The sequence below is a fragment of the Fundulus heteroclitus genome, chromosome 11, assembly GCF_011125445.2.
Source record: "Fundulus heteroclitus isolate FHET01 chromosome 11, MU-UCD_Fhet_4.1, whole genome shotgun sequence".
Lineage (NCBI taxonomy): Eukaryota > Metazoa > Chordata > Actinopteri > Cyprinodontiformes > Fundulidae > Fundulus > Fundulus heteroclitus.
The window spans coordinates 11,934,324-11,959,975 of NC_046371.1; the positions used below are offsets into that span (position 1 = coordinate 11,934,324).

At 39.7% G+C, this 25,652-nt stretch overlaps 3 protein-coding genes across 4 annotated transcripts in view; 2 read left to right on the forward strand and 1 right to left on the reverse strand.

The window, feature by feature from the left end:
* The window catches only part of stk32a (serine/threonine kinase 32A), a 75,488-nt gene extending 74,190 nt beyond the window's left edge, over window positions 1-1,298 (reverse strand). For both annotated transcript variants that reach the window (XM_036142869.1, XM_012853052.3), the window contains exon 1: window positions 1,162-1,298. The gene's annotated coding sequence lies outside the window, so the exon portion shown is untranslated. The remainder of the gene's footprint in view (window positions 1-1,161) is intronic.
* Window positions 1,299-5,904: 4,606 nt separating this feature from the next.
* Window positions 5,905-9,190, forward strand: zmp:0000001268 (CYTL1 domain-containing protein). Its single transcript, XM_012852954.3, has 4 exons — window positions 5,905-6,459; window positions 6,573-6,617; window positions 6,841-6,987; window positions 9,088-9,190. The coding sequence occupies exons 1-4, from the start codon at window positions 6,307-6,309 to the stop codon at window positions 9,145-9,147; spliced, it is 405 nt and encodes a 134-aa protein (XP_012708408.2). The 5' UTR covers window positions 5,905-6,306; the 3' UTR covers window positions 9,148-9,190.
* Window positions 9,191-15,099: 5,909 nt separating this feature from the next.
* The window catches only part of stk10 (serine/threonine kinase 10), a 48,416-nt gene continuing 37,863 nt past the window's right edge, over window positions 15,100-25,652 (forward strand). Inside the window, exon 1 of the mRNA XM_012853072.3 lies at window positions 15,100-15,614. Within this exon, the coding sequence (XP_012708526.2) occupies window positions 15,462-15,614 (153 nt within the window). The 5' untranslated portion in view covers window positions 15,100-15,461. The remainder of the gene's footprint in view (window positions 15,615-25,652) is intronic.

Below are 25,652 nucleotides of genomic sequence, written 5' to 3' on the forward strand. Positions count from 1 at the left end.
CAAAGCTAATATTCATTAATGTTACAGTTTTCCTAATAGGTCATTGTCTGTTTCATCATTTTACAGCAAATAACAGGATGTTTGATACTGAATGACTGAAGTTAGTAATGAGAAATCCATACATGGACTCCACAAAGCTGAATTGTGTTCCCTATTTTTCTCCTAGACTGATAACTCTCCAGTTTCCTGCTCGGTACTTACGCCACCAATGGCTATTGAGTGACAGAGAACAGAAACAGCTCAATCAGCCTACCGGTACTACTTTTTTTAGAATCAGAGAAACCAAAACGTACGGTTTTCACATTTTTTATTATAAAGCCTTTTCCCTTGAACTGTGAGAAAAAGGATTGCCCAACAGAAAAAAGTGATGACTTTTAAATATGCAATGTATAGTTAATTAGTTGCAGCTTGTCATGTAAAACAAGCTCTTTTATATCTCCTGAACAAATAGGTCTCGCTTTTATGTCACATCAAATTGGAAGAATCGGCCCTTTGTCTGTTATCGATTATGAGGATATACTGTCAATGCATCTGATTTCAGTCTTTACACGTTGGATAGTGTGAGCACTATATTACTTATTCTGCTAAGTAATAACCAGCCTAATAATTAACAACACTCGTCATCCCCCTTCTTTCATCAGTTTATACTGGTAAGTAAACAAAACATTTGTTTCAAATGACTTTTATCAAAATGGAAGTTTACAACTTTGGTTCTCAGCAGCACCTCATGTGTGGAGCATGTTGTCTTTTAATGTAATTAACTTATCCTCTGTATGTTTTTCTCTCTCTCTCTCTTTTGATTGTAACTGTGTTGCAGCTATATCTTGGACACGTCTGTCTTCCAAATGAGATCTGGGCTCTCGGTGGGGGAAAACGCTGCTAAAACTGAATTAAATGAGATGCATCACAGGGTTTGTAATAGCCTACTGTGATCTGTCTACATTCAGACGTGATATGACTTCACGTCAGAACATTCTCTCTGAGTTAGATGCAACCCCCCCCCCCCCCCCCCTCCCCAAAAAAAAAAAAAAAACTAGTGCGGGACGCCGCAGTGCTGAGATCCCAGCAGAGGACACAGTGCTCGGAGCCCCTTATCTGATCTGACGGCGACAACATGTGCTGCATAGAAAGTACCCCGGGGCAGTAGTGGGGTACACCTACCTCTTTCAATGCTGACAGTTGAGCTTGGCACCGTGTCCCGGCTTGCTGCAGAGATGCGAAGTGACCGCGAAAGCAACAGTCCAGCCGAAAGCAGCAGCAGCAGCAGTAGTTGTGGTCCGGACGTCGATGCGCCGGGACACCTGGCTGTCACCCGAAGCAAATGGGTCCGCCGCGCAGCGGGACGTGACTGGCGGGATGCGGCGCCGGCCAAGGAGAGCAATGCGAAATCCCAGCGAGCTGCGACTCTGAAGGACAAACGCTGCATACAACTGCTGGGATTTTCCAGGAGGAGGAGTGCGCTGCAGGTTGTTCTGATGCGCGACTGACCTCCACATCGCAGCCCGAGTAATGTGGGCTGGCCGCCACCACAGCCGTGCGTCCGCAGGGAGGCACGTTTCATTAGGCTCCCCCCGCTGGATCCCGCTGTGGCCACGGGGCTGAGGTTCCCCTGTGTGGGGGGGCTCCGAACACATGCCAACATGACAAGTACCCCCCCAAGTGTGCTTTTTCAGAAACGTTATGTAAAAATTCACCTGGTGATGATGTAACATGTCATTCTGAAAATGCCACTATCCATCACCCAAATCCATCTGATATGACCTTATGAGAATTTTTTTTTTACATCTTTGAATTACCTATTGTTTCTTTCTACACCTAGTTTTAAAATTTAACAAATTAATCTATTTATCTCTCTCTCTCTATATATAAAGGCACCCTAAAAGTAAAAGATTGCTGCACTTACGTACTTTATGTATTTGGGCCAAAAATCTATTTAGAACAGCGCCCCCTACAGCAAATACTGGTTTATAACTTGCACAAGAACTCTGCTGAAAGTCAAGTTCATATGGTGGAAAAAGACTGCCGCTTTGGAACAAAATAATTCAGTGTCCATTTCAGTCCATAAATTCTTTATTTTGTCTTTTTTTGTGTGTCTTTTTTATATGCTAAGGCAACAAATATCAAATATGGGTAAAGAACAGCTAAATGTTGTCATTAAAATAGCCTGTGGAAAATAAAGACATGTTATTTTCGTTGGTATAATTCCTCAATTTGAATAATAATAATAATAATACATTGGATTTGTAATGCACTTTATATTTATACAAATCCCAAGGTGCTACATAGTAAAACAAGTAAGCGCTAAATAAAAACACATGGAGAGCCTGAAAAAAATATAAAATAAACAAAGACAACAAATAAAAGGGCAAAAGTTCAATAAAAATCAACAAATCAATAAACCCGAATCATTGACATTACTGAGCCACATGTTTATAGCTTTTTCTCCTTCATTGGCCTTTACCTCTGTTAATTACTGGTTTTTGCTATTTTCTCTTTAAAATACTATTATTACTATTACTAAATATAGCCTACTGTAGATTTTTGTAAACAGTAATTTCATGTGAGAAAGTAGCTCGTTGCAGATTGAAATAGTTATATAGCCAAAAGGCTAGTAAAGACAACTGAAGTCAGCCCCCTGAGTCAAAACTTTGGAGAACTTGCTGCAGTTAGAGGTGCAAGTCTTCTACAAGCTGTGCATATCCTGACACTGTTCCCCTCCCCCATTCTTCTTTGCAGAAGAGCTCCAGCTGAAGATTTACGTTAGGACTGCGTTGATTCTAAACCATTCCAAACTCATCTTTTCATTTAGCTCAATCCAGCTTCAACTTTCTAATTTGGCCAATATCAAACAACTTAAGGGAAATGTTATAGACCATGAATGTTCAATTCTTGATGGTCTATTGATGTCGATTAATGAAAAAAAAAATGAGACAGAGAGGTCACAGCAGAGACATCACCTTTTCTCATCCAATTTCTTATACAACAGCATTCATGCCAAGATGTTTGAAAGTAGCTTTAGTTTTATACCACAGATAGAAAATTCCACATGAGACCAAAAAGTTCCGTTTTGGTCTCATCTCACCTTCTTGCATGTGTTTTGAATTAAATAAAATGCAAGTTCATGGTTTTGACAAAATGTCTGAAATATCGAGGGGTGTAAGTATATAAATGCCTATGCTTCTGCAGGCATTTGAAGGCAGAACTTTTCTTTACTTCATCATAGTTTTGGGCCATTTGTTTAACCCTCCATCATCCATCCATTAAGAGGACTGCATTCTCATTTCGGTCCCCTGTTAATTCTGTCGGCCAAGGTCAGAAGGAGAATGGCTGAGTGGTGGGACTGGGGGATGAAAGATATGCTGACAGAGCAGGCTGCACTTTTTTTCTCTTCTTGCTGTTCAGTCAAGCCAAAGCACAGTGTGTGTGTGTGTGTGTGTGTGTGTGTGTGTGTGTGTGTGTGTGTGTGCGCACACGTGCGTGTGTGTCATCCATCTTCATGCAGTGAACATCTCAGCATGCTATGAAAAGTGACAAGCATCGTTCAAAACCAGGCCAATCCCTTATTGGGCTTTTGGCAGCATCAGGATGGGATGAGTGATGACTGTCATATCACACCTGCATAGAGACAAAAGGAAGCTACTCAACATGTGGGAGGTCTCAGCGTGTTCCAGTGCTGTCCTAGTTTTGTAAGTATATGTAATTGTTTTGACCTGCAAATTTGAATTAATGTGTTTATCAGATGTTGTTTTGTTGCAGGTGGCAATGTTTCACTCTGTGTAAAGGAAACTGAAGAAAGTGAGCCTCTGAAATGAAAGTTTCTTTAAAATCAGCTCCACCTAGTGGCTTAAAAACAAAAGAAAGTACATCAGCAGAAAACTGTTGTATACAGTCGGAGTTTACTTGGAATAGAACCTAAAGGCTATCAGGCTTTACTATTAGGAAATCGGGTATTATTCATTGACATCAAGAGAAAAAAAATAAATAAAAAATAAAAATATATATATATTTAACAGATTCAGGTTCAACTGAATTTCAGAAGTCTGTAAAAAGACAAGTGCACCAACAAAACCCTTGATACCTTCAAGAAATGGAAGCTACTGTATAAAGCTATGCACATACTGAGCACAGCAGGCGCAGAGGTACATTTCTGGCGCCTCTGTGAGTTTTATTTACATAGTTTTTGGGATTAGACACAAATGCTGTTTGTATCATAAATTCAGACCTGTTATTTAAATTTGTTTTAAATATCGTCTTGAGCTCTCGTCTTGAGCAGATTGATGCAAGCTACTAAGTCTTATGTTTAGAGGTTATAGAAAAATCCCTGACTATTACAGATGATATAGTTGATATAAGAGATACGTCATCTAAAGGCACTTTAGAAGGCACACAGAAGATTGCTCCAACTGCTATCCAACGGCCAATAAATCCAGTTTATTTCATGCAAATTCTAGTATTATCTAATTATATATTCAGATTAACGTCAATTCAATCATAAATCGAGTACAATCAAATTCAGCTGATTACATAAAATTTATTGGTAAAAGTTGACCGCATCAAGTTATGGACTATCTCTCTTCTTGAGCAAGCATGTGGTGATGGTAGGGAGGAACCACTTCCTGACATCGGGAAGAAACCTTCAGTAAAACCTGTCTCAGTATGAGTGACGACCTGCTGTAGTATAAGGCAAGGCAAGGAAAATGTATTTGTATCACACATTTCAGTAACAAGACAATTCAAAGTACTGTACATGAACAGAAGATAAGAAAAGAAAGCATTACAGAGGAAAGCACACTGTAGTGGAATAGCAGCAGCAGGTAAAAATATAAGATAAGTTGGACTACAAACTTCAACATTAACATTCAAAGACAACTCTAAAAAAATAGGTTTTTAACATTGATTTAAAGGAACCCAGGGTTTCAGCACTTGTACAGTCTTCTGGGAGTTTGTTCTAGTGGAACATAATAACTAATTGATAAAGAGAAGGTTTGAGATGGTCCTGTAGTTCTGTTGTAGTAGTTTGTCCAAATTGCTTTGCAGCAGTGGTTTGATAATTGCTGTTTTTATAGACTGGGGGGGGGGGGGGACGACACCTGACAGAAGGGACGTGGTTAGCACCTAAGTCAAATCAGATACTATGACAGGCAAAACCTTCTTATAGAAAGCTGTGGGTAAAACATCAAGGCAGCAGCAGGAACTTAGCTGGTGAATGATTTCTTCTAGGTTTTTGTGGTTTATTTGTCTGAATTGGGACATTTTGTCAAAATCAGTTCTAATTGGGGACAATTTTGGTACTGAACTTTATATGGATGTACAGACTGCCCCTCTAATCATTTGAATTTTCTCAGTCAAGAAGTTAGCAAATGAATTACAGGCCCTGGGGGGAGTGAGGTTTAGATGCCACGGACACAGGAGGATTTGTTAACCTGTCAACTGTGGCAATTAAGGCACGAGCAATATTAATGTTTTTGCTGATGATCTCAGAGAAGAAAGATACCCTTGTATCTTTCAGTTTTAAGTTATGTATGTAGAGTCTGTCTTTATAGATGTTATAGTGAACCTGGACTCTAGTCTTTTGCCACCTGCATTCAGTTTTGCAGCTTTTGTCACTTCTAACTGGAGGAGCACTTATCCACTGAGATTCGTTCTTCCCAGAAACAACCTTCACTTTAATTGGAGCAATGAAGTCAATGATGTCTGAAACTTTAGACTGAAAGTTATCTACTATATATAGAAAGGAGAGGACAGACAGAAACCCGCACCAGAAGAACTGGACCACAAGGACGTTTTATTGAAACAGAGGTGATGTATGTTTAGGTTGAAAATGAAAAAAAAAAACAAAAACAAAAAAAACAAAGTACATAGTTTTTCAACAGATTTTCTTTATAATTTGCACAACAATCATATGACAAATAATATGTCAGCAGTTATCCCATACTGACCTGTGATGGGAAGACTTTTACCAAGAAATTGTACTTTAAATTTTACATTTAGATTTCTTGCATGCTCTGTTTTGATGTCAGCTGCAGTTTAAACGGGGTTTACCTTCACTGCAACAATTAAAGTTGACCAATAGTCTCTCTTCCATCGCCACAAAGATTTAAAAATATATCTCTTGAGTTGCTCCAAGCCAAAATAAGCACTTTCTTATCTTGCAGAGAGGATCTACAAATGCCAATACCTCTGCATAGCTTCTTTTGGAGTAAACAAAGAGGGCGTGTTATAATCTGTCCATAAGTATACGTGGCTGAATATGTGCATCGGTCAGTCAGAAAGAAACTCAGTCAGCACAGCAGGTCCCAGTGGATCATGTCGATCATGAAGAAGTTGTTGCTCGTTTTATCCGTGGTGCCCATGGCGTTGAGTTACCCTTTCTTTCCACCAACGTGCTACTCCAAGGCTCTCAGGATGGCGCGAGAGATCACCCAGATGGAAGCAGATTTGAAGATAGGCTATGACACTGTAAGTCACCTGGTCTGAAGTCACCTGTCGTTGTTTTCTGTTCCACAAAAGGCTTTCCATTTCTTTATTTTGTTTTCTTTAAACTCACAGCTGTTTTTTTCCTCTCCCTCCAGGGCCACTGTATGGCACACATGCCAGACCTTTATCTTGATATCCATGTAAGTATGATCTCCAAATACAGTAAAATGTAATTTAAAATGGAACTTTTGAAAAAAAATTGCACAAATCCCTGAGTAAAATGTTCTTTAGAACCTTTCTTTCTGCTGAATATCACCTAGACTATATTTCAAGTTCTCTGGCTGTTGCTACACCACTGTGGTGTTTTGACTGCAAACTTCAGCACCTTCAAATCCCACAAGGGGAATTTTAATTGTCACTCAGAATGCTTGTGTGATGTACAAAATGAGGGCCTACATCTCCCTGCTGGAAGACCTCAGACGGCGGCGCTGTGCTTACACCAGAGACGTGAGGAAACTGGAAGTCACTCTCCGGCAGCTCTTCATCATCATGGGAGAGAAATGCCATGGGGTAAGAAATGTCATACTCCCTCGTATCCACTGATGAACCTTATTTCATTAACAAATAAGCTATGACAGGTGAGTAGCGTTTGGCAGATTTTGACATTGAAGGAGCTATAAGGCAAATGTCATTATTTAAAAAAAAAACAAACTACAGAACAGTGTTGTGAAGAACAAAGCCGGCCGGCTGTGCGTGCATGTACTACGTCCATTGCCACTGAGGTCTTAGCCGCTCTGTGCCCATAAAATGCCACAGTCAGAGCAGTAGAGCACATCCAGCTGATTGACACGCTGTCTTGCTAACAGCATTTTAAAGTTATGAGTTACTCAGTTCCTCTTCTTCATTTAACATGTTCCATCGAAAGTGATGCTGTTTTGCTTTGTATTTATCCTTTGCAAATATGCGTGTACAAGGTGACAGGTGAGAATGAGAGATGAGGAGGGGGGTAGGTGGGTGGATTGGGGTAGGGGGTTTGCAGCTGGAGGGGAGGTAGAGAGATTTGTGGCTTGCCTCACATCTTGTTTTGGTCTACAAACAATGCTCAACGGCCCACCTAGTGGTGAAAGTTCACTTATTGCTCCTTTAAATAAAAACAAAAAGATATGTCACAATTCAGATGCCTAATTCCTCCCACAGCTGGTGCACACACCACAGCTCCATAGGTGGCAGTAATGCCACCTATAGCAGTTTGTTTGCTATCTCTGAAGTAGATGGACAGGATGCATCAAATGACAAGAAAGGGAACATTTACCGAGGATGGAACTTGGCGTTTGGGACGGAAGGTTTTTAATAAAATATGTATCACGGGGGCAGCTTTAACAATATCACGGCTGAGTGCAAATTGAAAACTATCTATATAAAGAGGGAAACATTTACAAATAAATGTTTTCAAAAGATCTTAGATCAATTGCTTTCTACTTTACATGATGTAATTTTGTCTTTTTATGAGCTTGTTTAAGGGATTAAATACTGTTTTACAACAGAACAGCAAAACCAATTAAAAATTGACCATGACATGTTGTTTTCGAGGTGATAAACTGTATGTAAGGAAATTTGACATATTTTAATGAACATTCTGTCATATAGCTTTAAATACTGTTTCAATTGTGTATTCTTCAAAGCCAGGTTGAGTCAGGAAGCTTGGTGTTTTATAATGAAATTTCATTCACGTCTAATTGTTTAGCCATGGCTTACCCCATTTTTGCAAAAGTGTTTGGCATTTGGCTACCTCAGTAATGAGTCTTCTGTCTCCATGAGGACTTTACCTGCACAAAAGTGGAGCTGGACTGCAGCAAGAGCCTGTAGCACAGAGTCTGCCCATTTGCAGAGTTTAACGAGACACGACAAAAATAACCCTTATCAGCGCACGCTATAGGTCAAGATCATGGAGTTACAATGAAATATGAAGGACAGCTAAATGACATAGAGTGCACGAATAGCCTGCCAAAAAAAAGAAAAGAAAAAGAAAGAAACAACATTTGGGCAGAAAAGAATTGGGTAAACACTAACTGTAAAAAAACAAACAAACAAAATATGAGATTTTAATACATGTTAGCAAAAACTAAAACTAAATACCTGAACACATATTCAAACATCTGTTTTCCCACCGTCCCACTCGCTGCAGCATGAGTTGAGAGAATATATGGGAAACAGACAGTCTGCAGTTTAATGGGTCACTCAGTGGGGGCTCTGACAGGATTAGGCACGGTTTATGATGCAGATTATGAAAACTGTGCTGTCCTGTGGGGACGTGTGATCCCGCTCACATGATCTCACACACATCTAGGTCTGCAGGCGCTGTCCTTTAAAAGACAGAGGTGACCTGTCGGCGCAGACTGGGGCATGGTGTGAAAAAGTGGGTGTTGCTGTAATTGGGGTAAATCGTAGACTGAAAATACAGTAAATGGTGTGTAAGAGTCAAAGTGTCCCCTGGGAGGCTGCGTACATTGTGTACACACACAACTCTTATGTCACATTATATTGGGTACAATTGTTGTCATGTATAAGAAAATACTATTAAAATCTGACACCGATCCCACTTGTCATTTTAGATATTTATATTTATTTATGCATATTTATTCTTACATGATCTCTTGTGTGTTTTAACAGGACCTGGTATTTACAATCTATGACTGTGCTGCACTGGAGCGTCCATACAATCGCTACTAAAATTCTTGCTGGTCCAAACAGAGTTGGAAGACGTGGAAAAGACTGCTTCGATCATATATATATATATATATATATATATATATATATATATATATATATATATATATATATATATATATATATATATATATATATATATACATGCAATGTGTTACATTAAATTACACACAATTTATCCAACAATTATTGCTCACACTGTGTTGGTTTTACATGAAAAGTAACTGTTTTTTTCCCCCTATATGTAACAGTTTTTCTCCATACTGGACAATAAGCGCAACATTTAAGATAACATGAAGCAAGAAATTTTATTTAATTTTTTTATTGTTTGCAGTGCCTTGCAAGAGTATTATTGCCCTGTGAAATTTTTCACATTTTAATGGTAATAAACCTTAATGCTAAAGACTTTTCATGGCCGCCTCCAAGCAAAGACTTTTTTCTTGCCCTCTTTTATTTGTGCATGAATAATAGTTGTGTAGTCAGATTCTCTCCCCTGACCACCTGACTCCAGCTCCTCCAGAGTGACCAAGGACCTCTTGGCTGCTTTACTGATTAAAGCCCTCCCTTGTCCAGCCTCTAACTTCACCATGCTTTAAAACTGCTGTAGGAATTTTGAGAAAACCAGAACCAGAAAATTTGAACAAGAGCACCTTACACGTCCCTCCACTATGCTTTGTACTCCACTAAAGCCCTTGCCAGTTATTCTGTAAATCAGGTTGTTTCTCCACTTCTCCACACAGCTACAGCCCACCAGCAATCTTGAGCTTGAATTAGGACTGGACGATATAGAAAATAAGCATATTGATAAAATAGATCTCATATTGATCGATATCGATAATTATCAACAAATTCAAAACATATATTTTAAGTGCCGCTCTGGTCATTTTATGCTGTTGCTTAGCGACCTATTTTGAGATACACACACAAACACTGAATTCAAACTCAACTCTTTATTCAAACAACTTTTTACCAAAACTGTAAGTTTTTTTTAAAAGAAAAAATAACGTGTGCTCTCTGAACTCTTTAAAGGGGGCGGAGTTTGGTTCCTGGGTCTGCATTGTGATTGGTTGGGAGGATGTATTGACTGTAATATTAACCTATATGGCTAGAATGCAAAAGGAAGGAAAACTGTAAGTTTATTGAACTTTTTGGCCCATTTTTTCTATCATCAATATACATCTATCAATCAATATATATATTGTTATTGAATTATCTAACTGGAAGCTGATGTACCTTAACAAACCAAATGTGGCCTTCACAGAACAGCTGTGGCCGGACGCTATTTACAAGCTAGATGATTTCTGGGGGGGAAAATGGCTGCACTTCATTTTATTTGGGAATATCAGATCAGCAGGAGTGAAAACAAATGCTTGCCACACATTTTATATTTAATTTGTAAAAAGCGTAAAAACCTGTAACCGCTTCACAGTTGTTGGTCCATCACATAAAATCTCTAAAATCCAGGAAGATTGTGGTTGTAACTTGACAAGTTTGGAAAGGTAAAAGTGGTTCTGATACTTATGACAGGCACTATGATAACAGGTTATATGCTAAAGTATCTAGGTGAAGATAATGAGTTTCTAGGAAATAAAGTGACATTTTTGAATCCCTTTTGTTGTCTTTTCTTTCTTTTTCTTTTCTTTTTTTGTCATAATTTGAAAAAGCCACAGGGCCTTTATGAATTTCCCCTGACTCTTTTTGCTGTAAACGGATACAAATATTAAGGTCAAAAGGTCCCTAAAGATGTTTTAAGGAAGTGAAAGAGCTCTAGGTTGTCTTATTGCACCTGTGAAGCCAAGCTGATGTCACAGAAAATCAACAAAGTAAACATGTATGCAACAGTATCAAGCCATTAGTGTGGGCAGATTAGAGGAAACCTCTATGGGCCTGACTGAACTTGCATGAACTTGTCTCTTTCCTCTAGGCTATTGTCTCTAGAGCAAGAGAGGAGATAAGATGGGAACACATGAGCTTGTTGCGTAAACCTTTCGCAAACACTAAGTGTTAGGTTAGAAGAATGAAATGAAACCATTTCTGATCATTGTTGATACACGACAGGTTAGGTTGTGTTTTCCAACCCAGTTGAACTCAATTCAGTTTAATTATATAGTGGCAATTCACAACACATGCTATCTTAAGGTAGTTTACACAGTCAGTTTAATGGCAGATTGATTCAAAAGTTTTCTATCTATGGACCGCACCGAGTCATTGACCTGCAGCATTCCTTACTCCTAGATGAGTATTTTAGTGATAGATGATAGTCGTTTGCTTGTGTCCTTGACTTTGCAGCAATCCTTCATACTGACCCTGCATGTAGCGACAGCGGTGTAGGAAAACTCCCCTTTAGCAGGAAGAATCCTCCAGGAGAACCAGGCTCAGTGTGAACAGCCGTCTGCCATGACTGACTGGGTGTCAGAGAAGATAGAGCATATACAAAAAGAGCACAGCAGCACTGATCCAGGAGGACTATCTATGTGAGAGAAAAGTTCAAATGTAAGGGCAGTAGTAGCTCCTTTAGTGGATTCATCTGAGAGAGACACATAGCTAAGTCAGGGAAGCTCTGAGCCAGTTTTCAAGACTAGAGGAGGAAAAAGAGCACATGCAGTTAGTCACAGCCAACAGCTACATCTAGGGGCCATGCGTTAAATCTATAAAAGGAGAACATGAAGCTGTTTGCAGCATTAGCCCAGCAGATGCCCTCCTCTAGGATGGTATAAAGAGAGCTATTAAAAATAGCAAATAATGCTAAATTGGAGATTAGTTGGAAAATGTAGCAGAGTGAGGGAAATTGGTCATTATGTCCTCCAGCAACCTAAGGCTATAGCATCTTGAAAATAGCTCAGGCTAACCTTGGCCACTCTAACTATAAGCTTGATCAAAAAGGAAAGTTTGATGCGTGGTCTGAAAAGCAGGGTGTCTGGCTCATGGACTAAAACTGGGAGTTGGTTCCACAGGAGAGGAGCCGGATTACTAAAAGGTCTGCCTCCCATTCTACTTTTTGAGACTCTAGGAACCTCAAGTAAACCTGCAGTCTGAGAGTCTGAATCCTGATAGTAAAGAATTATAAAAAAAAGAAAATATATCCTTAACTGTTTAACTGGTGGGTATCTGATTTAAGATGAACCCTTAAATTGTCATGGTTTTAGAAACATTCCTATCCATATAACAGATAATTCAGCTCTTAATAGGTCAGATAATTATGAGTTAGTCAAGCTCTAAAGGCTTTATTATAGAATGCAACATGAATTATCTATAATTCTGGTAAGGAAATTTTCTGGAATCTTTGCTCAGTTTAGTTTTGATATAAGAATTAAAGGTGCATGGCTGTGTCTAATTAATTGGAGCAAGTTACCAAAGTTTGTCCTCCTACTGAGAGTACAAACAATTTGGAAAACTTTCTCAGATGGACAGGGATAAAAGACAACAGAAATGGTGAAGCTCCATGAAGCTTTTCTCATTTTCAACAATCAAAGTAAAAACAAATCAAAGTTTTTGGCTTTGCTGTGAAGCAGTATAATATACATATAAGCCATTTATTAAACCAGCTAGGGATTAAAATGTAGAAAAACTCACATTTCTTGTTGCATGATTGTTGTCACTACTAACATCTCATTGTTGTTATGGCTGTGTTGTAAGGTACTCCTTTTTCTAATTTACTTTAAATATCAGATAAAGACAACCCGAGTAAACACAAAACACACGTTTCAAATTGTTGGTAAAGCGGCACCCAAACTTACTTGGTTGTTTTTGGAAAAGTCATCTTCCCCTTTGTTAAAGCGTGAATTAACTTTGACTTCAGCATTACCGTAAATAGACCTTTTGGGACAGTATAAAGTGGCTAAAAGATCTCAAAAACAATGCACGATGCCTTGATCTACATAAATGGAAAAATGGATAATAGCTCGGTTAAAGACACACATCATTTGGAATTACAACCCCAATTCTAAGGCTCTGGGCCTCCAGTGAACACACACTGAGAGCCATCATCCACAAATAGAGAAAACATGGGACAGTGTTGCGTATTCCCAGGAGTGGCTGGTCTACCAAAAATAACTCCAAGAGAGACTCAAAAACCTCACGGAAGTCACGCAAAGAAAAAAAATTAACTGAACAAGATTCAAAGCACCCTAGGCCTTACTTAGCCAAAGGTTAGTGTTCATGATTCCACAACAAAGAAAGAGACTGGGAAAAACTGCATGCATGGGAAATGTCTGAGGAAAACAAAAAGTCAAACCAATAGAACACAAAGGCTTGTCTCACATATGCACCAAACATATTGATGATCCCCGAGATATTTCCGAAAATATTCTGCGGGCCGACGAGAACAACGTGAAACTTTTTGGAATGTGTGTATCCTGTTCAATCCGGGGCCAAACTATCTCCGATGTTCTGTTCTCTGTGAGAAGATCCTGAAGGAAAAATTCTGGCATTCAATTTGTGATCTTTAGCTTAAGTGCATTTGGGTTTTCAAGCAGGACAATGACGTGAATCACATCAGCAAATCCACCTCTGAGTAGCTCAAAAAAGCTAAAAGGTTTTGGAGAGTCTAAGTCCGGACTCGACTCTAATGGAGATGCTGCTGCATAAACAGGCCATTTAAACCAATCCTACAATACGGACAAATTTACACAGAAGCATGGAGCACAATTCCACCTCAGTGATGTAAAACACTTTCCACTTATCGTAAATACTTGATGGCAGTAATCGCTGGAGGATGTGTCACAACCGGTTATTAGGTTTACAGGAAAACTATTTTTGACTTAGGGCCAGGTTGGGTTAGATACCTATTTCCCCTTAATAAAGTAAACATTATTCTGTATAAACATGGGTTCTGTTTGCCTTGTGTGAAAAAAATTGGATGCTGATATGAAAGACCTCCAGCTGAGAAAAGTAATATTACAGAGGAAATCTGTCCTGGTAAATGCGTTTTCACAGCACTGCATGGACAATAACAAACTCAAACACCCACCGAAATAAACATGTAAAAGGGTTGACTGAAAAAAGTTCAGAAATAACCAATGAACCTCAGACCAGCAGGGAAATATGAGGGTTGAGAGTCCTTTGGCTTTTGCCAAGTCGAGATACAGAAAGAAATCAGAGGCTTCTTTAATTTTATTTTAGATTCATACTCATGCTTTTTATATTCATCTTAATCTGACCTTTTGTAAGTTTCTGATTCAGTTTCCTTGCATTCTTTTCCCTTTTTGGGGCAAGATAATCAGGATAGTGAGAGGGATAAAATGTGCACAAAGTATTAAGTCACTCAGGATAAAGATCATTATTTTGTGATACAGATTTACTAATGTAGCAGCTACCCAAACAGACCACTTAGCTTTGATGTTGAATAATAAAAAAAATAAAAACCGTGTCAGTTATGAATTATAAAAAAAAAAAAAAAAAAAAAAAAGCAAACAACGCGTAATGCACTTAGCTTCCGGACACGTTTCGATGCGGAAAAGCGGACTGTCGCAACCGTAGACATAATATATAATGTTTATGGTCGCAACAGCTTCTTTGGAAGCTCGTTAAGGAAAGATGTCCACCAGGGGGAGCTGCTTCTCCACGTGTTGCAGCGAAAAGCAAGCAGGCTGACCTGTAACAGTTAGACACACTAATGATGAAACAATAATGATGATGACGACGAGCTTCAGGTGTTTTGATCAAACATTGGTAACCCATAATGATAAAAATAAATAAAGATAATAAAAAAGGAACACGTGCATAGCTGTCAAACGCAGGGTAGCTGGCTTTTAACAGGAGCGGCTGCGCGCTCCAACCCGGACATGAAGTCCTTTCACCCCATCTGTAACACACTGAGAACGACTCGAGGAACTACATTTCCATGACGCCACCGAGGAGGGCTGTTGCGCAATAAGGTGGGGCTTCGTCTCTCAGTTTGAATCAACAAGTCACCCAAGCAGACAGACAGACAGACAGCAGACAGTCAGGCAGGCAAACACGCAGAGAGCCCCATCAGCGCGTCCTCCACTACAGCGGCAGGTGGTCACCGCGCGTCGCGCACTTTGCTTGCAGCCCTTGAGGAGGATTTTTGACATGTTTTCATCGTATACCCCGCAGATTCCCGGGGAGTAAAATGGATGGAGCAGATTAACTTCTTTAAAAAAAGTACTCAGTTCTGTTTTTTGTTTTTCTTAAGGAGGCGAAACGTGAAGATAGGTACCTTTTTTTTTAGCGTCTCTGCCTGCGTAATGCTCTCTGCGTAGAGATCGTTCAAACGCATTCTCTGCTTTCGTCTTTTACTTTTTTTTTTTTTTACATTTCATTTTATTTCCCTTTTTACGGCGCCACATTTAGTTATGGCACTCGCAAGGTTTAGTAAAATGCTCCGTCTGCCGACTGAGCGAAAGAAACTCAAACAGTATGAGCACGTCCACCGGGACGTCAACCCTAATGACATCTGGGAAATAGTTGGAGAGCTTGGGGACGGTGCGTTTGGGAAGGTTTACAAGGTAAGACTCATTGTAAAAAACACCTGAGTTGCTATTCCTTCTTATATGTTTATTTTCTCCTTTATTTCTGTACTTCCATAATGAAGTCAACTTATTTCACAGCAGAAATTAAAGTAAGACGCAACATTATTGATCAAATAGATTTTTAAGTTTGGAGTGTTTTGGGGTGTGGCGGGCCTCTCCCCATCACACGTGAGATGCTTCACCCTTTCAGCATTGTTTTTTTTTTATTTTTTTTTATAAACGGGCAACTATGTAAAGTATGTTGTTGGTCAGGTTGTCACTCTCAGCGTTTAAGTTGCTGCAACCGCATGAGACAGTCCATGTGCGTCTCAGAGTATTAGAATATCATAAAAATACAATTGGCTCAAATAAATTAGTAAATTATGTTCATATAATATGATTCATTGCCCAAAATGATACGTTTGACGTAGATATAGTTGTTGTTTTTGATGTGTTCCATTTTTTTTTAATAAATGGTTGGAAGAAGACCGCAGAGAAGCATAGAATCCAAGTTTCCTCAGATCCCGTGTGAAGTTTAGAGAGCCAGTGAAGATCTGGGGAGCCATCTGATCTGCTGGTGTTGGTCCATCGTGTTTGAGCAAGTCTAAACTACTGCGCAGCGTTCTATCGGGAGACTTTTTAGAAGACATATAGAGCCTTATGAATTCTCTGATTTACTTTCTCCTGCAGGACATGGCGCCTGCCCACAGTACCACAAGTGCCATGTCCTGCCGAAATGACCGTGGCGTCACTGTGTTTGATTGGGCTGCAAGTTCGCCTGTTCTAAACCTCGTCGAGAGGGAGATGAGACAACAGGGTTAGCAGTGCAGATGAGCTTGAGGCCACTGTTAAAGCAGCCTAAGCTACCTGTAACACCTCAGCAGAGCCCCAGGATATGTTTGGGTTTTTATTAACTGCAGCCCATAATCATTAAAATGAACAGTAATAATTGCTTGAGTTGTATCACTCTGCTTTTGATCAATTGATGTATCACAAGTTTTTTTATACATCTACTAAAACAAATGACTTCTTGTGAGGCACCTGCGTTCCTCCTTTTTTACACAGTTACCTCAGTCTTTTCTGTGAATCCCCCTACAGTACAAGTCAGCCCAATTGGACGGTGAAAGCCCTTTTCATTATTTCTGTGCCGCCTTCCAGACCTCAGCAACTGGCCGGCTTTTGGCTTGGAAAACGTATTAATCTCGACCTACTGGCTTGTCAGTTCTCCTCTGTGAAGCTGGGCACAGGCGTTCTGTGTCCACACAGCCCAGCGGAGCACAGTGAATGCCTTTGAAACGGCGGCGGCTGTGGAGGAAGACGCAGCTCTTTGGAAGAATTCTGCAATGGGTATAAAAGGCACTTTTTGTAAGGAAGGCAACAGTCTGTTTGGATATTTGGGGTTAGCTGGACAGGGTTCTAAGCAATTAACTTTTCAAAAATTGTCCATTTTCATGAAACCTTCTGGGACACAAACATCCGGTTTCAGGGGAACGCATGTTTGGGAAAACTTTTATTATAAGCCATTTCAAGCCTATAGAGTTTGATGCACAAGCTAAGAGCAATTCGTTAGTTGTCAGTGCTAAAAGTTGCAAAAAAGTTCCAAAACTAACTAATTTCAGGAGGATCAAAGAAGATCTCTCCCTTTTATATTTTTGACTTTTCCCATTCAAACAACCCCGTTCTTTGGCTTTTGTCTGCTATTACCGGATGGGTTTCCAGGATGACATCTTCACACCTACAGCTTTCAGACACGCTGAACTTCTGGAGGCAGTCACCGAGCAGATGATGCCCTAGGGAGGAAGTCGTGGGACAGTGCCTGCATCTCGACGTCTGACTGTTGCTGCTCCCCAAATTTCAGAATTAATCAGGTCATGTGTTTGAGGGGGAGGCCTCAAGTGGTGAATTGCACATGTTTTCCGTTAAAGACCGTAATAGGGGAGGCCTGGGCGACAAGTCGGGGCTTGGTTTTATCATTTACAAATCAGACTGTTGGGGGGGCGGTTGTCAGGAAAAGGCTAGATTTGGATGTGGGACTTGTTCTGCTGAAGGCGCAGACCTTTCTGTCGTTGAGACTAAACAGACCTGTTCCATAGCATAATGTGGTTGACAGTGTATAGACTGGTCCTGACAGATTCTCCAAAAGTTAACACCACAGCTGGAAGAACAAGTGCTCAGAAGAGGAGAGTTGTAGCATAATCCTGAAAGTTTTAACACTAAGTGCAACTGTTGTTTTCCTTTTATTAGAACCATTGAGATGTGTGTGTCTGGTTCCAGAAGTCAGGAGAACTGATTTACTAACTAAAAGCTGTGTTTTTTTTTTTCTGCCGCAAGCCTAGTTTGTGAGTCTGTGATCAAGCAAATGTGTTTGGCTGCTGTTCACAACAGAAATGCACCGATCAGAGATTTTGTTTGCCCAATTTCTGATTGTGTGAAGCTCTGCTCCGCCAATACTGATTCCAAATGCTCCTTAAGAGTGAAATATGTTTTAAATGCATTCTGCTAAAAGTGTCAGTTCATATGTCTAATCAACAAACATCTTGAGTAAAATGATTTTTAAAAAGTGTTTAATCATGAACAGCCCGTAGTTACAGAGTGTAGAAATCCTCCAGCTTATAGGACAGAGGTATCTGTACAAATAAAACCCAACTATAAAAGGATTATAGCAAATCTCATTTCATTCATTTATTGGACAAAACTGAGAAACTTTGCTGTGTTCGTCCACCATGGTGGTTCTGAAAGGTGTGGTCTGGCGAGGCTTATGCGGATTTTACGCAAAGACGCCGATGCAGCACGACAATCGTCCCACATTACCAGCTAGTTTAGCATCTCAGGGCATTGCCGTATCCACTTTTTGACTCATGAATGACCAAAGAGGGGTTTGGTCTGAACTACAACTCGGCCGTTCTAACACATAAATATGCTTTAATCTAAAGCTGTTTGTGGTATTTGCTAAAGTCTCTCCCCCGCAAAAGCTAATTGTCCTCAGAATTCCTTGTTCCTTCCTAGAACCTTCTTCATACCATAATTTTTAAACCCCTCACTCGTAGGGACAATCTTAGATTTCTTTCCTTTTGTAACAACTTAAACACTTAAGATCGTTGCTGTGGCTATGACCTGTTGTCACCACTGTCAACTATCTGATTCTAAGTCAACTATCTTTGATAGAGTTGGGGAAGTATTTAGTGGTGAAAGAACAATACTACCCTTAGTAGTTTCAGTGGTTTGTCTTCATCATCATGCTACTTTGTGTTTGTACTAGACAGAAATGGCACTGAAGTTTGCTTTATTAATTGGCAATTGATAAGCTGAGGAATCAACTACTACTAACCCCTCAACCATTGAAGGTTGGAAATGTCTTTCACTGCCCTGTGCTTCTTGGGCAGCATAGTTCTCGCACCTAAAGGCAAATGCTTCCTTCCTAGTGTGCTTTTCTCAGTTGTTCTGTGTACACTTGTCAAATGTGATTAATTTGATTCAGTTCTGACACTAGATGCCATAATTTACAATTTCCTTGTTGCTACAATTACTTAACTTTACCCATAGTTCCTGGTATGCAGGTTCGCAACATTTCGCAATGTTTTGTGGCCAAAATGAAGTCTAGCCTGTTCACACATGTAACATTAGCAGAATAAGACTTCAAAAGCTGCCTCAGGTAACATTCAGCCGTTTGGCTTGCGCAAATTGGAAATGCGTGCACATCCTGTAAATGCCGTATAGGTGGCTATTAGTAAGGCACAAAACAGAGGAGTTGTACGCTTCCCCTCACTAATTAATGAGCCACGTGCCGCTGAGCACACTGTCCTGCTGCTGCTGGTGTTGGTGAAACGTATCCATAGACACGCCTGCAGAATGTGAGAATACGCTCTTGTCAAATTCTCACTGTCCCTCTTGTTCTGAAGTGTCCGAACAGTGTGTGCCAAATCTGAGTTTCAGTTGTCGCAGCTGCCTACATGGGCTCCAAAAAAGCTAGGCTCTGTTCATTCAGATGCAAAAACTCTTTGATAAATACCTCAAGTTGTACGTCTAATTTTACACAAAAATGCATCTTAAAGCTAAACTTGTACACGTTTTGTTAAAGTATGGGTGGTTGATATGGCAGAAGTATCATATCCACATTTTTACTGTAAAATTACAAGCATCATTTTATCATATTTTCTCTTAAAGGAGTTCAAGCCACAGCATGTTCAAAGAGTCGGCTTTTATGGGGTGTTCTTGGTCTGCAGTGGTCAGTATCTATCAAAATGTTTCAAAAAAGTAACGGTGCTGTACCAGAGAAAAGGATCATGACCAGCCAAGGCACACTGGTCTACATGGGGAGCAAAAGTTGTCCTTTATTGCTACAGAACGTCATACTGGTTTTTGATGAAAAAGTGCAAAAAGTCAATGCACTCCAGTTGGTTTCATACTGGACTGCAGATAGGTTGGTGATCTCATGGTGGTCATAATGTTATTGCAGGAACAGTGAGTGTATATAAGTGCTTAGTCAGACAAATAAATACATTTTTTACTTGACTTTTATGTATATAGATTATCTCATTGAGATTCAATATCTCATTTACAACAGACCCATTTTGATGATTAAAAACAAAGCGGGCACAAAGATTGTAACAATACAAATAATTAAAGCACTTGTAGTAATTAAAGCGTCTGTTTTAATCTATTTTACGTTGTTGACAACTTGTGTAAAGTACAACTGAAATGTCATACTAAATACAGTATATCAAGTAAACTCAAGTCTGTTTAGCTAATCTTAAGCAACCCAATGGGTAAATTGCATTCTTCCTGTGTCGAAATTAGTTTATGTAGGTAATGAATAAGGAGGAAAATAAAAATTATCCACCTTTTTCTTTACTCCACAAGAACGTAGAATAGCAATAAACAGAATATGCCAGTGTCTAGACAATACCACACCTTCTCTGCAGATTGTCAACATGATACAATCCCTCTTGACTTAATGTCTAGAGACGCACTGAAAAATGGGCTGGTGACAAAATGTAGCTGATTTTCTGCTCGATTGACCATGACTGAGGATCAGCCAGTCGGGAACTCAAAAATCCAGTATTTTGGGTCAGTGAACGCTCCATACCAACTGCTACCACATCACGCTAACAGACCTTTTGGGTGTGGACGCCGTTACTATAATCAAAGAAGAGTCGATTAACTACTTTCTGGATCAGTAAGCTGTTTGAAAAGAAGTTCGTAGTGAGGTCAGTAGAAGCATTGTGATGTAAGAAGTAATTTGAAAGTAAACCGTATGTCCTAGAGCGTGTTGAGACGTGTGCTGTTCTCTCAGGCTGCAAGGGAGTGCAAGACTTTCAGCAGGGAACAGGAAGGCTGAACAGAGCAGTTGCTGTTTTATCCTTTTTGAGCTTCCATCCCCTGTCTGTTAAGAATGTCAATTTGGAAATGTTGGTTGCCTTTTGGAAACCAAAGAGTCTATGTCAGAATCAACATTTTCTTTTAATAGACGCAGAGACTGGTGTTTTAGTAACGCTAATCACGAAGATGCAATGCTAAATCGTAAGGAAAAAGCAAATAATAAACTCTCGCACAGCCATGTAACTAATAATAATTAAAAACCTATTTTAACAGGCAGGCTAGGAGACATTTTTAAACAATTTTTGTGTTCTGGTATATTCCTGCTCTTGTACAAGGATGTGTATCAGTCGATCAATGCTTTAAGAAAAATAAAATAAAACAGATGTCGTATATTGGCCTCAAAATTCAGACTGGTGCATCTGTAAGATCATCAAATCCCTCACCTCTGTATTAAAGGCATTTTCTTTTCTTTTTCTTTTTTCAAAGAGAATGTGCCATGACTGTGATTGCTGTCTACACCTAAACACCACACTCGTTTTCCATCTTTGGCATTTATCAGGGTGGATATTGCAGGAAACCTGCAGTTCCTCTGCACCCTAAAGGGCTGTGTTGGCTTGCATAGTCTTTCATTTACAGACAGCAGGACACACGCGCAACTTAAAGGAAACATACCTGAACTGTCTCCTTCTAAGTGAAAAGGAAACCAACCTGTGGGCAGGTTTAGGTTTCAACATCATCTTTGCGAAGGTTTATGGGAAATGCAAAAAACCTGCGACGCCTCAGAGCGCGGCAGCATCGTTGCATTTAAAGCGCTCACGAGGGTCGCCGCTGCTGTTGAAAGTTTGGGCTTTCCTCGGCGTAATCTCAGGGGAGCAGCTGGATTTACCCTGGCTGATAAGAACCAAGTGGCGTGGGTGGGTGGGTGGGTGGTTGTTAACATGATGGGAGCCCCCCCATCAGCCATGTGACCACATTGTTAATGCACTTCAAAAGCAACTTTCCATCTATATGCTGTATTTTAGCCTCCTAGCAGGAAAGCTGTAGGTTGAAGCCTCCGATATAAATTTTAACAGTCCTGTTTTTGTTGCGACATAGTCTTTGGATTCTTTTCACCCCACGTTGTCGTTGCGGCGGTTTCCAATCCGACTGTTTGACAGAATAATCTTGCGTTACCTGTCTGAGCTTGTTTGTTTTTCTTTGTTTTGCTTTTTTTTTTTTTTTTGCTGCACAGGTTAAAAATGAGCCTGTAATTAGTCCAGTGTTTCATGCTTTGTGTGGGCTGTGAGCAGGAAGTGTTGCTCGTCTGTCATGAGATTTATGGTTTTAGAACATCACGGTGTGATGACAGATGAAAATACAGCTGCAGCTTCCTTTTAAGGTTGGGTAATAATGTATCATCGTTTAGTTGTTTCGCTGACCTGATTTTTTTTTTTTTTTTTTTTTTTTTTTTTTTTTTTTTTATTTATTTATTTATTTTTTTCTGTTGTTTTTGTGACAAGGTTCGTTATGGGGCATTTATTTTCAACACTGATCAAAACTTTCACATCCTGAAGAAGACGGCTTGCTTCATTTATGGGTGTGTGCTTGGTGGAGGCCCTGAGCTTCACAATGTAACATGCTTCACGCCCAGGAGGTCTGTGAAAGCACAAACAAAAAAAAGAAAAAAAAAAAAAAGAAAGTGTTCAGATGTAGCTGACAGCTTGAGTCAGAGTGGAAGTATCTTATTACTGCGCTAAAAGAAATATGTGAAACTGTATTTGTGCACATTAAGCTGAAAGAGTGACATTTTCTCAAAGAGCCACTGCAACAGGGCTGACTTTGTTTTTTTTTTTGTTTTTTTAAGTTGGGGTTAGCCATGAGATCAGGCATTAAGATTGTGTTTCCTCTCACAGCTCAAGGTGAAAGTTAAGTGGTGGCTTGAAATCCTTGAAGCAACATTTGTTTCCAGCATGTTAAGTTTTATGTAAACAATTTGGTTAATTCAGCTTTAGATTTTCAATTTCCTCTAAATAAATGTATTTTATTAGCTTGGTAGCATACATTATACAAAATAAATTTTAGAAAACCCAACTTGGAATTTAAGCGTGTATATATAAGGATAATGAAATATATTCTTTATATAAAATCACTTTTACCTTGATAAGTGACAAGTCCTACAAACAAATGCAAATGAAACGTGTTTGCAATATAATCTTTATATAATCAGACCTTTTTATCTAAAGAAAGATTTCATTTGAAGGTTTATATGAGAAGCTGATAACTTTAACTAATACTTCAACTTAACAAAGGCAAATTTGTATTGGCCACCCTTCAAAAGAGGAAAGACAAGAGAACATGCCATTCAGGTAAGGCTGAAGTGTGTTGATGCTCGTAAGTCATGAAATGGTTACAAGAAATGGGCTACTTGCCCCTATCTACTCTAGGGGCGACAGTGGCACAGGAGTTGGGGAGTTTTTCCTGCGATTGGGTCCTGTGGTTCAAGCCCCTGCTCCGACCGTCTCAGTAGTTGTGTCCTTGGGCAAGATGCTTCACCCGCATTGCCTGCGGTGGTCAGAGTTCCCTGTGGCGCCGATGCCAGTCTGCCTCAGGGCAGCTGTGGCTACTAACAGCTCACCACCATCAGGGTGTGAATGGGCGAATGATGCCATTTATCATCTATCTACGATAGGAGCTATAGTGTCACAGCATGACATCATAAGTGACTGCTCCTCCCTCGGTCTCCCGTTGATCGACAGAATGGCCCCAGACACTCAAGTAGAGCATAAAACTGAATGAAAATCTGATAAGTGAACGTGAGCAATCAAAACACCAGCACGTTGCTGTGTGCATTAATACACTCGAGTTTTGGAAGATGTCAAGTGTTCAGTTTTTAGATTTGGCACGCCATTGACTCACAACACTGCAAATTTGAAGATCACAATTGCATTTGCGCATCTGCTTTTAATTACAAGTTTATTACGCGTTTTATTAAAACGTGCTAAACCTGTTTAAGATTTTAACTCAATGGCTACTGAACTGTACTAGTGGCATCCTTTAGGGGACAACTCTGAGTGCGTCATGAGCTCATTGCCTCCTTCAATCGCCCCTTAATCACAGAATGTTGAGTTTGTTGGGCACGTTCTGCATACAATGTTTGTTGTTCATTGACTAAATGGGCTATAAAATAGCCACCCATCTTATTGCCCTGACTCTTATTTTTTTTTTTTTTTAGCATAATGCATCTTAAACTTAACCCAGCCACCTTTACAGCTGCTGCAGGAACTCCTAGCCATTAAACAAGAGTCAATAAGCTAAATGATTGAAAGGAAGTCTGTAAGAGTTGTTACCTCTGTTTAGATGGTTTTCCCAATCTCACATGTATGTATTAAGTCATTAAATGGATAGAATACTTGTCATAATTACATAATTGTTTCAAAGACCATAAATGTGTTTTTCTCTTTACCTTTTTAACCAGAAGAGAATCTGTTTCTGTTAACCAAGAAGAGCAGTGTGTTCTTGCTTTAGTGCTATCCTGCTTCTTGGGGTCTATGTTAGAAGAATTTTATCTAAATTGAAGCATCTAACTTATGTTTGAGCAGGAATGCTGCAGAGACTGTATTGGAAACTTTATCACCCTGGAGTGTTTTGGGACATGGTGGTGTGACTTACATGGTGATTGCAGCCAAAATCTATTGCAATAAAAGTTTTGTGCACACTTTATTGAGGAAAGCTGATATTTGAGATGTTGTTTTTCCAAATTAAGTCTATAACCTCTAAATTCCTGCTGAAGTGACACCAAAGCGTTATTCTAGAACGTTGCTGCATCTGCATAGCCATAGATGAACAAAATGAAGATTTGATGAATAAAAGAAAAACTTGTTAGATGTTGTATTCTTATACTAATATGGCACTGGACAAAGCTTTTTCAATGCAAGGTTGAGCCTCGACAAAACAAATGGATATTTTATATCCAGGATATTCATTAAATCTTTATTTTTTCTTTTTCTTTTTTAATGCGCAATACTGTTTTTGAGGCGAGGGCTTTACCCCCATGGATGTCTGGTGTCAGAGGTTATAGAGGTGCCAAAAGCCACATTCCTGCCTGCAAAAAATGTGCGGAGAGCCTGCAGAGGAGGGGCGGTTAACAGGTTCACAATAGGGCAAAGGTCAAACTCGCTCATGTTATTTGGTCTGAAGGAAGCTGTCAGTTTTCTGTGCAAAGCATAACTCAGCAAACACGCTGGAAATACACATCAGCATGTGGTATGCTCGTCCCACCCGAAGGGGACTGACCTCAGTGTGTTCTCTTTGTTGTTGTGGTCAGTGGACACTTTGATTTGTTTCTTCAGACCTCTTTATCTAAAGAAAGATTTCATTTGAAGGTTTATATGAGAAGCTGATAATTCAGCTATGGTGTTTTAGTTTAGCAGTGTTTTGATACGTCGCTTGGAGAATCATCCAGCCGTGTACTTTCAACACCTCCGCAGTTATAATTAATGACCGTGAACACAGGCTCAGCGTTGACATTATTTATCCGCTATATTCATCTGAAAAGAATACGCCAGAATACAACGCATGTAAACAGACGGCAGACGGAGTGGTGGTGGAGGGCTTTTGTGTGAGTTTAATGACTTTGTCACTATGTATAATACATTTGTCTGCTGGCGCACGGGCCCACATCATCTGCTTTTACAGGTCGCCCTTTTTCTTTCAGCGGACAGGTGCTGAAAAGAGATG